This window comes from Zosterops lateralis (assembly GCF_965231275.1).
Source record: "Zosterops lateralis genome assembly, chromosome: 18".
NCBI lineage: Eukaryota > Metazoa > Chordata > Aves > Passeriformes > Zosteropidae > Zosterops > Zosterops lateralis.
This window is the reverse complement of record NC_139778.1, coordinates 1,758,240-1,771,622: the sequence shown is the minus strand read 5'-3', so window position 1 is coordinate 1,771,622 and position 13,383 is coordinate 1,758,240. Positions and strand designations below refer to the sequence as shown.

At 55.3% G+C, this 13,383-nt stretch overlaps 1 protein-coding gene across 1 annotated transcript; it reads left to right on the top strand.

The window, feature by feature from the left end:
* Positions 1-667: 667 nt before the first annotated feature.
* XYLT2 (xylosyltransferase 2) lies at positions 668-13,283 on the top strand (the record flags this gene model as incomplete). The annotated part of the gene is made up of 11 exons (XM_083874542.1): positions 668-802; positions 5,630-6,104; positions 6,549-6,724; positions 7,037-7,239; positions 7,633-7,713; positions 7,864-8,080; positions 8,483-8,659; positions 9,490-9,752; positions 9,860-10,055; positions 10,448-10,781; positions 11,161-13,283. 11 exons carry the CDS (start codon positions 668-670, stop codon positions 11,481-11,483), a joined length of 2,580 nt encoding a protein of 859 aa, XP_083730668.1. The 3' UTR covers positions 11,484-13,283.
* Positions 13,284-13,383: the final 100 nt, after the last annotated feature.

Below are 13,383 nucleotides of genomic sequence, written 5' to 3'. Positions count from 1 at the left end.
ACTCATTTACACGCTCACATTAATACACACACATTAATTCACACACACTCACGATAATTAACGCTCACATTAGTTCACTCACTCTCATTAACACACTAATTTACACGCTGACATCAATTCACACACACATTAATTCACTCACACATTAATTCACTCACACTCACATTAACACACTCATTTACACGCTGACATCAATTCACACACACAATAATTCACTCACACATTAGTTCACACACTCTCATTAACACACTCATTTACACACATTAATTCACTCACACATTAATTCACTCACTCTCATTAACACACTCATTTACACGCTCACATTAACACACACTCACATTAACACACACTCACATTAATTCACACACTCGCATTAACACACTCATTTACATGTTCACATTAATACACACATTAATTCACTCTCACATTAATTCACTCACTCTCATTAACACACTCATTTACACGCTGACATCAATTCACACACACATTAACTCACTCTCACATTAACTCACTCACTCTCATTAACACACTCAATTACACGCTCACAGCCGTTCTCCCCAGGCCCCGCCCCCTGGCCCCGCCCATGCCCCGCCCGGCCCCGCCCCCTGGTGCCCGCGCATGCGCGGTGGCGGCGGCGGCGCGGCGGGCCATGGTGGCCGGCGGGGCGATGGTGGCCGGCGGGCGGGCGCGGAAGCTGGTGCGGCGCTACCGGCTGGCGGCCGCCACGGCGCTGGCCATCCTCCTGCTCCAAGGGCTCGTCCTCTGGAGCTCCGCCGGCCTCGACGAGGAGGGCCCGGCCGAGGTGTGCCGCGGGGGAGAGTGGGGGCGGCCGGGGCCTGCCGGGGGACGGTGAGGGGAGGGGGGCGGTGAAGGGGGTGAGGGGGCCGGGCTGAGGGAGGGCGATGAAGGGGCTGGGGGGTCGTGAGGGGACTGAGGACGATGCGGGAGGCGGGGGAGGCCCGAGGAGCTCGAGGTGGGCTGAGAGCCTGGGGGTCATGGCAGGGCGGTGGGTGCTTGGAGGGGAGTTTGGTGGAGAAGCCCTTGGGAGGGACCTGGGGGTGGCGAGTGTCGCCTTGCTCGGGAGCTGGGCCGGGGACAGAGGGGCTCCGGGGGGCTGGCAAGGCCTATAACCCAGGGTGGGCTTCCTGGGGTGGGGGGTCCTGCAGCCTCGGGCTGCTGGAGGTGGTGGCAGTGGGGTGGGCAGCGGGATGTTGCCTGGGGGGCTTCTGGCTGCAGCAGTGCAGGGTCACAGCACCTGAGAAGGGGAGCTTGTTGCCCGAGGGGTTGTTTTGGGGCTGGCATAGAGTGGGGAGTTTGATGGGGATTTTGCACTTGTGGTTTGGGGGATGTTGTGGGAAACTGGGGTCAGGGACACTCAAGCCAAAAAACATGGAATTCAGAGAGCTAGGAGGTTTGTGTCAGCTCCTGTGTGGCTGTTCTGGTAAGGGATATCCCTGTGAAATGGGAGAGTACAAGGACCTTTTGGAGTCACTGATGTCTTTTACCACAACATCCTGCTGAGGCCAAACGCATCACTTCTTTCTTATGAGTGTGGGGAAACTGAGGCATGGTCTGGTGAAGGAGTGTGCCCAAGGTCAGACACAGAGCAGGTATCAAAGAGGACCCAGGCTGATAAAGAATGTTGCTGCCACCCTCAAACAAAGCTTCCACTCCTGGGTGGTTAATTTGGATTTGTTTATTCGTTGGGAACTGCCCAGGTGTGTCTGTGTGGACCAGTGGCTGAAGCCTCCTACTGCCTCCCTGGTGTGGAGGGTGATCCCAGGGTCTAGAAAGCTTTCCTTGAGAGCAGAGAGGTGAGAAGGGGAATGGGGTAGCCCCTTGCAATGGGGAAGGTCACTAAAGTGACACCAGTCATTCAGCAGGTGAATTCCCAGCCTTAGGCCTCCTCCTGGGCCCTGGGGAATGGCCACGAGCACCCTCATGTGCTGCCATATCCCATCACCAACACAGACCCAGGGAATGAATGTGGCAAGGAGAGGATCACGATCTGGAGGCACTGGAAGCACAAGAGCAGACTGATCTGATCTGGCACCATGGAGTGCCAAACTGCTCCTTTTCCTGTTCTGTGACCTTGATCAAATTACTTCACCCATCCTGGCTTCTCCTTCCCTCTGCACCATCCTGCACTCCTTGTCTGCTGTTCTCTGCTCCTGCCCTTCACAGCCTCCTGGGTTGGCTCATTCTGCTTTGATCCTTGCCTGGTTTCCCCATATCTCATCCCAAAACTGAGCTGGACAGCTGAACAGGTTTGGCCATGGGTCCCCTTTCCTGGAGAGGAGTTGCTTCACTGCCAGTAGTCCTGGGAATTGACAAGCTTCTTTGGAGGAGACAATAACCATCCTTAACTTCACAGACAGCCCAAACCCATTAGCAATCTGAGAAAAGTCCAATTTACCTTTATTTCTTACAAAAGGCAAAGCTCTTGGTTTTTGTGCCATCCTGCAGCTTCTGATTTTGGCCAGACCTAGAGGAGACACCATTTCCCTGAGGGCATTTCTAGTAAAACCAGAGTAACAATCCCAGGAGAGTCTGACCTTGCAGGCCTGAAAGGATTCGTGGAAGTTTGGGATTTCTTAATTGCAAAGTAAATGGCTCCTTCCCACTAATGGAGACAGCTCACCCCCACCATGAATGGGCTGTGACTGGCTGTGGAGAAAGGAAGAGACACTCAAGTCCTGGAGGTGCTGTGGAGCTGGCTGTGCCTCTTGCATCCATCAGTTCTCTTCCCAAGCCTGTTTTGGGCTCCTGCAGGCTCCCTGTGTTCACCAAGCAGATGCTTTATGGGGTATCTGGATCTGTCTCCCTCTGCCCAAGTCAACACTGTGTTTCCTCCTGGAAACCAAATTAATCTTGTTCCACCAGGATCGAACAATACAATCCCTATCCAGATTGATGGATGAGAGAGGAAATTCCCATTCCTGCTGTGGTCAGCATGAGTGGCTCCCCACACAAGTGGGAGCATGAGAGACCAGAGTAATCCTGTCTCTGTCACTGTGACACCCACAGCTCCTGAGTGAGCACATGAGCTTCCTGAAGCTCTTAGCCCGTGGTGGAGCTGGCACCAGGAAAACTCAAAACCACAAACTTTCCTTGTGGGTGGAGAAGAGGATCTATCACTGCAGTGTATTAGCTGCATGGTCTCCTGTCTTTGTCTGTCCAGGCAGGACGTGGCACCTCTCTGGGGCCTGTGTGTTGGTGTCCTCTGTGTGCTGTGGCCACAGGAGAAGCTTCCTATGAAGTGTCTTTTCTTCTGGAGAAGCGATTCCTTGATAGTTACTTTTCCTGCCAAAGGGCTTGTTTTTAGAGGTCTTACTCCAGCCATTTTAGCTCAGGATTCATCTGATGACACTGGAACATTTTGGTGCTGGTTTTGCCTGACGAGTGGTGGTATGTGGCAGAAACCAGAGTCAGACAGCCAGAGAGGGAATCCTGCAGAAACCAGGTGCTGTTAGCTCTACTCCTCCCAGTGGCACAGTGGGACCTGTGCTGGGGGTGGGGTGCAGGTAGATACATGACCCACGGCTCTGTGTCACTCTGGGGTGGCAGTGTCACACTGGGGGGACAGAAGTGGACAAGTCTCTTCAGTAACAAGCAACAGGGCAAGAGGAAATGGCCTCAGGTTGTGCCAGGGGAGGTTTAGGTTGGATATTAGCAAAAATTTCTTCACTAAAAGGGCTGTGAAGCCCTTGAACAGGCTGGATGAGGAAGTGGTGGAGTCACAGTCTATGGAGATATCTAAAAGATATGTAGATGTGGCACTTGAAGGGTTTAGTGGTGGCCTTGACAAGAGGTTTAACAATTGGATGATCTCAGCGAGTCTTTCTAACTGAAATGATTCTGTGATTCTGTGTGAGCTCTGGCTGGTGCCTGGACTCATCTGTGTGTGTCAGAAGGAGGGGAGGGGGAGCCTCACTGACTGTCCCACACAGGCCTTAAATACAGCAGAACAGTGTGGCCGGAGCCATTCCCTGCCAGGCTGGGGTGGAGGGATCACTCTGCTGTGGTGCACTAATTAGAAACCCTGGAGTTCCTTGGCTGGCAGCTCCGGAAGGGCTGGTGATGCTTCTAACAACTTCTCTACTGGGAAAGGCAGCTCAGCATGCTCCTGGGCTGGGAACAGGGCTCCTTCCTGGGGGATGAGCAGGACTGTAACCACGGGTGGGCATCGAATATGGGCTGCTGGGGAGTGCAGGATGTGAGTGGGATCAGTGAGTCTCTTCCTGTAGGAACATGGAAGAGACTCTCTTCACTTGTGGCCTTCTGGCTGTCCTCTCCTCTGATGCTCTGTGGGGAAAACAGGTTTATAGCTCTGGAACAGATGGTCCTGCATGGTGACTAATGAAGGGTTCACTACCTGTCTTGGGCTGCCTGTGACACCTGTGGGTGGAAGGAGGCTTGGCTGGTCCCCACTGAACCAGCCCCTCGAGATTTAAGCAGTGGTTTGGCCGTGGCTGTGCCAGCACAACATGGGTAGTCTGGGGACTCTGAAATGGGCAGATCACACCAAATGTTTTCCAGCCTTTTCACTCTGTGCTTTCTCCTGGCTGTGACCTTCCCAGCAGCTACACCCTCAGGGGAGTCTTGTGCTAGGGGCTCGTTCAGTCCTACTGTCCTTGTGAGGCATCTGTCCATCTTCATGAGATGCTGCTGCTCAGGATTACCCCTGGATGTTCCTTACAGCTCCCCATGGTGCCTGGCACAGCTGCTGGACAGTCAGGGTTTGGGGGTGCTGTGAGACAGCCCTGGGAAGCTGGAGCAGGCAGCTGCCTGCCTGTCATCAGGGGGTGCCTGTGGTGGGCACATGGCCCTGATATCACAGGTACCACTCACTGTGAAAGTTCTTTCCCATGAGTGTGGCATCCAAACTTCCCAGCTCCCTGCTCTCCCCAAGGCTGACTGTCTCTGCTGGTCAGCCAGCCTGGCAGAGGTAATGAAGTGTAATTAACTGCTCCCTTTACACATCCACTTGGGTCTATGGGAGGGTTTGTGACTAAATTTCTAGGGAAGGTGGTGAGGCAGTGCCTGCCCCAGCCCAGTGTGGGGAGCCTGGGTCCAGGGAGGGGAACGTGGGCAGGGCCTTGGTCTATTTCTGTCCAGTGCTTTCAGCCCAGAGAGCACAGTTGTGGCTGCCTGGGACTCTGGCTGTGCTGGGCTTGGGTTTACAGCATGGTGATGGCAGGGAAGAGCTGGTCCAGTAGCCTCCCAGTGAAATAACCATCACCAGCCAGTACAGCCCAGTGCTCATCTCCAGCATCAGGGATATCCCTGCATGGGACAGAGAGTGGCTGATGCAAACACAACCCAGTGTGTCCATTTAGTCTACAGTGAGCCCAGCCACAGAGAGTGAGACCCTCTGAGAGTCCCCACGATGGGGGCATAGGCAGGGGCTGCTGTTGGGTCTTAGCCTGGGGTTTTAGGTGTTGGAGGGGCTGTGTAATGTCCTGTGCTGCTCAGTGGTTGCTCCTGGAGCACCTGTCATGCTGCAGCATTGAACTCTGTGGGGACTGGCAACAGGGATGCTCCGAGGAGTGTGCTGACAGAGCTGAGGGGAAGCAGGCCTGAGTTAATGCTGTCTTGTCCTCTCTTCTGCATCCACACGGACCTGCAGCAGGAGCGGCAGAAGAAAGCTGGGTTTCCCGAGAGCAGCGACGGCTCCAAGGACTCGGACAGCTCAGCCGGGCGCCGGAGCAGCGCCGGCCGCAAGCACGGCCGATGGCGGGGCCGGCCGGACAGCCCCGGGGCCCTGGTGTCCAAGGTGGTGAGGGCTGTCACGGCCAGGCACAAACCAGGATGGAGGCTGCCCGCCGTGCTGGACTCCTCCAGCCGCAGGAACCTGACAGAGCTGCGTGGGGAGGCCCAGCTGGCCATCTTCCAGCAGGGGGACACGGGCAGCGTGGAGGGGGCTCCCCAGCCCACCGAGAACAGTTTCACCCCCAAGTGTGAAATCACGGGCAAAGACGCCCTGTCGGCGCTGGCCCGGGCCAGCAGCAAACAGTGCCAACAGGAGATTGCCAACGTGGTGTGTCTGCATCGGGCTGGCAGCCTCATGCCCCAGTCTGTGCCTCGCCACTGTCAGCTCTCAGGTGAGTCCTGCTGGAGTGCTCCTGGTCACCCTGGGCATTGGGAATATCCCAGGCAGGCTCGTAGGCCACCTTCCTTATGTCACCAAACTGTCCCACCTGGCAAACAGCGGCCTCAATCTGTCACTGATTCCCAGATTACCGCTGCCTCTGTAATCCTATCAAAGCTGTGCCAGCCTTCTTAAATTGAGCTGTTCATCCCAGCCTGCAATTCTGCAGGGGTCAGAGCCAGGCCCAGCTGCATCTTCTGTTTTGATGCACCAAAGGAGGACACCCCCTTTCCCAACATCCCTCATCAGTGTAACACAAGGGGCTGCATGTGCCACCATGTCCTGGCAGCCAGTTTGGGATTTGCCTGAGGCTGAGTGCTTCCCTGTTGTCCCATGCCTTGGTCAGGAGCTCCAGGTAGTAGATACCAAGACTGACACCCCTCTCCTCGCCACGCAGGCAAGGTCAGCCCTGTGATCCAGTGGGACGAGAGCCGGCTGCAGCAGGGGCCCCCCAGCAAGCCCGTGCGCATTGCCTACATGCTTGTGGTGCATGGCAGGGCCATCCGCCAGCTGAAGCGGCTCATCAAGGCCGTGTACCACCAGCAGCACTTCTTCTACATCCATGTTGACAAGGTGAGTGGCAGGGGTGAGGGAGTGGGTGCTAACATTGCTCCATTGGGCTCTGGGAGAGGGAGCAGAGCTGAAGCGTGGGTGGTGGTGAGTGAGGAAAGTGGCTGGATAGGGTTAGTCCTGGCTGCTGTGGGGCTGTGACCCTCTGCTGCTACTTCTGCAACCCTGTGGAAGCAGGATCTATCCCCCCTGCCCTGTTTGCTGCTTCCCTCTTTGTGGAGGCTGCTGCAAGGGCTGACTCTGGGCTGGAGGCAAGGAAAGCAGGGCCCTGGAAGGATGAACTCCTTTCTGAGGGTGAGCCATGTTCTCTGGCAGCGCTCCAACTACCTCCATCGCGAGGCCGTGGAGCTGGCCCGGCACTACCCCAACATCCGTGTGACACCCTGGCGCATGGTGACCATCTGGGGGGGTGCCAGCCTGCTGAAGATGTACCTGCGTAGCATGAAGGACCTGCTGGAATTGACTGAGTGGCCCTGGGACTTCTTCATCAACCTGAGTGCCACTGACTACCCCACGAGGTGAGGACCCTGCTGGGGCAGGGGAGGGGGCTGGAGGTGTTGGGGCTGTCTGATGCAGCACCCTTGGGAGGGGCGGGAAGGACTGGGGAGCAGAGGGTTGGAGATTGTACCCCCATGCTGGTAATGATGCTCTCAGGCCAGGCTAGACCCATGTATGCAAAGAAGCCCAGCCAGTACCTCAGAAGCTGTTTTTTCCTCTGGTCTGGGTATTGCAGGAGGATATGCATGTGAGGCGCCAGACAGCAGAGAGGTTGTGTCTGTGTCTGCCCAATGATGGGACAAGGGTTTGAGTCAGCAGCTTTGGGCTCCTTGTGTCTAATGGCTCTTGCAGAATGAATGTTTACTGAGCTGCTTCACCCCAGGAGTATTAATGATTCCTGAATTGCACCTCAGGACCAATGATGAACTGGTGATGTTCCTGTCCAAATACCGAGATAAGAACTTCCTGAAGTCACATGGCCGAGACAACGCCAGGTAATCTCAGCTAGAGGCAGACTTGAACTGGAGGAACAGAAAATGAGGGATTTCAGAAAAGAACTGAAACAGCTGTGGCAGGGAGGGGATGTTCTGCATCTGCACTTAACAAGGTGGTTGACAGTCCTAACTCCTCATCCCCATGCTCAGGTTTATTAAGAAGCAGGGCCTGGACCGCCTGTTCCATGAATGTGACTCCCACATGTGGCGACTGGGCGAGCGCCACATCCCTGAGGGCATCGTGGTGGACGGGGGCTCCGACTGGTTCTCGCTGACACGCAGCTTTGTGGAATATGTGGTCTATACTGACGACCAGCTGGTGTCCCAGCTGCGCCAATTCTATACCTACACACTCCTGCCAGCTGAGGTGGGTGCTGGTGAGGGGCCATGGGGCAGATTTTCTTTGCACTGTGCTTAACATCTCTGTCCCACTTCATCTCTGCTCTGGATAGCTGCAAAGGGTGTTGCTGGTTCTGCTCAGGCAGTTTTGTGCCTCCCCTTTTCCAGACTTAGGTATAAAAGAGGGAAGAGAGGAGCAGACAGGTCAGGGGTCATGTTTATATACAGTCCAGCTTTAGGTCCAGTCACCCTGTGGGCCAGATAAGGACTGGTGCAAGCCTGGTCCTTAAGTGTTACCCTGTGCTGGGAATGGGGATAAGTTTCTGTTCAATAGTAGTTGAGGTCTGTCCTTCTCCTCTGAATGGGGATCTCCATTAACCACCTGTCCTCCATCCCACTGAGTGTCCTGTCCCTTTTGTGCCTTGCACAGTCTTTCTTCCACACGGTCCTGGAGAACAGCCATGTCTGTGAGACGCTGGTGGATAACAACCTCCGAGTGACCAACTGGAACCGGAAGCTGGGCTGTAAGTGCCAATACAAACACATAGTCGACTGGTGCGGGTGCTCCCCAAATGACTTCAAACCCCAGGACTTCCTTCGGCTTCAGGTGAAAAAGATCCTCCTTTCTCTTCCTGCTCTTTCCCCTCCTCTCTGAGCTGCCCTGTGGGCACCCCAGGCTGCAGTGCCAGATACTGTGCATGTCCCCACAAGAGACTGGAGCATGGTCAGGACCCCAATGGGGCTCAGTGTAGATGTGTCTGTAAACAGGCAGTGGGATTATCCTGACTATTCTGCTCTGCAGCCAAAGCTTCTCCTTGCAGCATTGCTCCTATTCACAGACTTTCTCTCCTGTTTTCCTGCTCTTTCTCTGCAAATGTGTCACTTGGGGCAAATACCTTTTTAGTAAAACCCCTTCAGTGTCCTGTTTCTTTGGCAGGTCAAAATGCCTTGTGACGAAATGTCTCCTGTGCTCTCAATGCATGGGGACATGTACTGAACACAGGAGGTTTGGGAGATACATAGCCAGCCCTGAAAAGAGCAGTTGTGGCAGAATTTTCCAGCAGTCCCAGGCTTGCAGAGCCCAAGACCCTGTTCCTGCAGGCTGTGCCACGTGGCCAGAGCTAATACAGGGCTCAGCAGTGGCTCTGGTGGGTGGGGGCCCATCAGAGTAGAGATTGCAGCAAAGGAGGTGGATGACACATGGCTGCTTCTGGGCACAGAAAGGGGGAGGTGCTGGGAGAGATGGGGACCCATCTGCATTACCACTAACTGTTGGTGTGCTCCCACTGATCCTGTCATAGAGGATCCCACATTCAGGCTGGCTGTGCTGTGCTGCTCCTTAACCTGTGCCTTCAAAGTAGAGAGAATGGATCCTGCTGGAGTGGGAGGGCGGAGTGGGTGCAGCCAACATTGTTAGAAATTCCTGTGCTCTTCCAGCAACTCTCCAGACCCACCTTCTTCGCCCGCAAGTTTGAGTCAACGGTGAATCAGGAGGTGCTGGAGATCCTGGACACGCACCTCTATGGCAGCTACCCTGCCAACACCCCAGCCCTCAAGGCCTACTGGGAAAACGTCTATGACCGTGTTGATGGGCTCAGCGGGCTCAGCGATGTCACCCTCACCTTCTATACAGCCTTCTCCAGGCTGGGCCTCCACAAAGCCTCATCCACACTGGCAGCCAAGGCTGACAAGTTCTGCAGGTGGGATATTTTCTGTGGTCTCAACTCAGGCTCCAAAGGGAGGCCTTTATCTTGTGCTGGAAGGATGCTTATGCTCAGATGTGCGACCTCTCTGTCTGTCTCTCCAGATTTGAGCCTCGAGGCTTCCCCTCCAGTGTGCACTTATATTTCTATGATGACCGTTTCCAGGGTTACCTGGTGATGCAGGAAATGCAGAATTTGGCAACTGGGCAGGCAGAATCCTTGGAGGTGTGGATGATGCCCCAAGGAGCTCTGAAGCTGTCAGGTCATGGAGGGCAGGCAAACCGCTTGCAAAACCTTGAGGTAAATGGGCCACTTTTCTCCCTGCCTTTCCCACACTGTGCTGACATTCCTCCTCTGCCCCACCTGCATGCCATGGGGACAGAGGGACACAGAGCTGCCATTGTGTCTGAGAACAAACCTTTATCTAGAAGTTTTTGAGTATGTGTGAGGAGGTAATTGATGAATAGGCCTTCAGGGGATCTTTCAGAGGCAGGTGAGACCCAATGCCTGCAGCTGCAGGAGGCCTTGTACAAGTGAATTAATGCTGGCGTGTGATCATGGAGGCTGGGGTGTCCATTGCTTTGGACTGCAAGGTTTATGTGTTCTCTGTTTTGGGGAGGTGAAACACAGAACCTCAGCTGATAGTATCTCTTTGCCCAGTGCCCCACTGCTTATGCTTCCTATCTCTCCAGGTGGGCACGGAGTGGGACCCCAAGGAAAGACTCTTCCGCAATTTTGGAGGCTTAATGGGGCCTTTTGACGAGCCAGTGGCCATGCAGAAGTGGTCACGGGGCCCCAACCTGACGGCCACAGTGGTGTGGATTGACCCCACCTACGTCATTGCTGCCTCCTACGACATCACGGTGGATGCTGAGGCAGAGTTCACCCAGTACAAGCCCCCCCTCAACCACCCCCTGCGCCCCGGCATCTGGACCATCCGCCTCCTCCAGTTCTGGGAGCCTCTGGGGGAGAACCAGTTCCTGGTGGTGCCTCTGACCTTCAACCGCAAGCAGCCTCTCAGGAAAGGTGAGGATGCTCTGGAGTTTGGGGCTGGATGAGAGGGTGTCATTGTGGGCAGTCCAAAGTGCTTCCCCCTGTTCTGGCCCTTGGGCTGCAACTGATGACCAGGCTGAAGCAAATTTTCCACTGCTGTCCCCTTGCCTGTATGAATCCTTAGACTGGGCTGTCCTCTTGGCAGCTATGGAGAGCCCATTGGCAGCTGTGGAGAGCCCATTGGCATGTCAGTCAGATTCTTCCTGCAGCAGCATCCTTGTGATGGAAGGGAGCTGGTGTTAAACAGGGATGGGGTGCCGTGCTCCAACTGGAGTTGGGGGAAGGACCTGCAGGGTGCCAGAATGTTGCTGCACTGCTCATCCCCTCTCTTTTCTCTCCGTGTCCTTCCCAGACGACAGCAACTGGCTGCATGGTGGCCCCCCCCGCAACGAGTACATGGACCAGAATTTCCAGGGCCTGGGTGGGATCCTGAACCTGCCGCGCTCCGAGGCAGTGGAGGAGGAGGCGGCACGGAAGGCGCGGCTGACGGGCAAGGAGCTGGAGGACTGGGCCGACGCTGCCATTGGGACCTTCTGGTCCACAGCAAATGTCTGTGTCAGCAGCCCCTCTGCCTGCGCTTCCCTGGAGACCTGCAGCAAAACCTCCTGGAGCTCCCTCTCCCCAGACCCCAAATCAGAACTGGGGCCCGTCAAACCTGACGGGCGGCTGAGGTAGCAGGAACAGCTGGAGGGCAGCCTTGGGAGCAAGGAGCATCCTCCATTTCTGTCTTGGGGGATGTCTCTGGACCACATCACCCTGTGCCATCTGCACCGTAGTCACTTGAGGAAGAGGAAAAGGGAACCTCCAGGCAGGGAAAACCTTCTCCTGTGGGGTATTTTGGGCAGAGGGAGAGGCATGAGATGGGTCTTGCCCATCTCCGCAGGAATGAGCCCTTGCTGGCCAGGGAGAGCGTGCTGGAGTGCCCATCCCTGTGGGGGCATGGCAGGCACCTGGGAAGAGCTGTGTTTTTTACTCCAGGCCTTGGAGCCTCAGGAAAGGGTGATGTGGGAGGGAGGGACAGCTGGTGGGTGGGCAGGCTCTGGACCAGCTCAGCATCCTGCTCAGCCCTGGGCTAGAACTTGGCAGGATGGGCCCTTGTTGCTGGCGGCTGCCCTGGTGGGTTGATGAGGGACTAAGGATAGGCAGAAGCAGAATGAGTCAAAAACTGCCGTGTGCATGGAGCTGCTGCTGGCCCAGGGTTTGCATCTCATCCCTTCCACCCCAGCCCTTTAGTTTGTATTTTTATAAATATATATATAGAAATATATATGATGCAAAGTGCAATAGAGACGAGACCCCGCATTGGCCGGGAAGTCCTTGTGTCTCCATCTCCCCTCAGACTGTAAACCTTGTTCCCTTGGGTGTCCTGGTGCTACAGGACAGGGTGCTGGGTCGTTTACATACTTTTTTATTATTTTTATTATTATTGTTTTACTGTTTGCCCATTTCTTGCTGAGGGCTGCTGGGGACCTGTAGCCTGCTGGCCTTGGGGCAGGGATGCCCCAGGTTGTGGGGCAGCTGCCCAACTATGCCAAACATCTGGAGCTCTGGTGTGTTGTGTGACAGCAAGTGGGCAGTGCTTGGTGTGTGGTTCAGGTCCAACAAGCGGCGCTGTAGACCCCGCCACCTCTGTCTCCACTTCAGCAAAAGGATGCCCTGGTCCCCTGCCAAAATATCATCCACAGAGCTGATGTCCTGCTGCGGATGAGCCGTGCCTGGAGGGCTGCCCTGTGCCACAGCTTCTTCACCCGACCTTTTCTTTCTCCCACATCGGAAGCTCTCGGGACCTGCTGCGCTTCCCTGGCCAAAAAACAAAGTGGCGAGACGAGGTCTGGCTTCTGGCTCCACTGTTTCTTCTTCCCATTACTCCAGAGTGAAGAGGCGCCACCTCCTCTTGGGAAGGGTTGCAGTGGAGCATCTCCCTTCCCTGCAGTCTCCCCGGGATGTCCTTGGGGTCTGCCTTCAATATTTTTTCCTCCAAGACTGATGCTGCCTGGAGAAGTCTGGGTTTGGTTTCACCCTGGGAAGACATTTCACAGCCAGGGATGATCTGGAGTCCGTCTGGCCCAACCCTCTGCTCAAAGCAGGGTCTCAGGAGCTGGTGGAATTTTGCTGTCTCCATGGATTTGTGCCATCTTAACTTTTCTCCCATGTCCCAGCTCTCTCTTCTCGGCAGGTCTGACACTCCTAGTCTCCAAATTTAGGGATGTGGGTGTTGCAAGATGTGTACTGTAAAACGGAGGGGACTGAGACCTCTGTGTGTGAGGGCAGGTACCTGCTGGCACTGAGCCCCCCTGTCCTGCACCCACCCCTGCCTGGGCTGCTTTGGGGCTGTGGAGGAATGTGGGGGGAGAGGGGCCACGCAGGGGAGGATGCCAAAACTCTGTGTCAGAACCATTATGTAAAGTTGTCTTAAATATGCAACATCACCACAAATACATCTATATCTCTACAGTTTGGTGTGTCGGGTTTTCGTGGTGTTCTGGAATGGGTGAAGGGTGGGGGAAGCTTGGCCATGCCCGGTGAAGGTCTAAGTCCCTCCTGGACACCGGGACAGGGGCTGTGAAGATGTTGG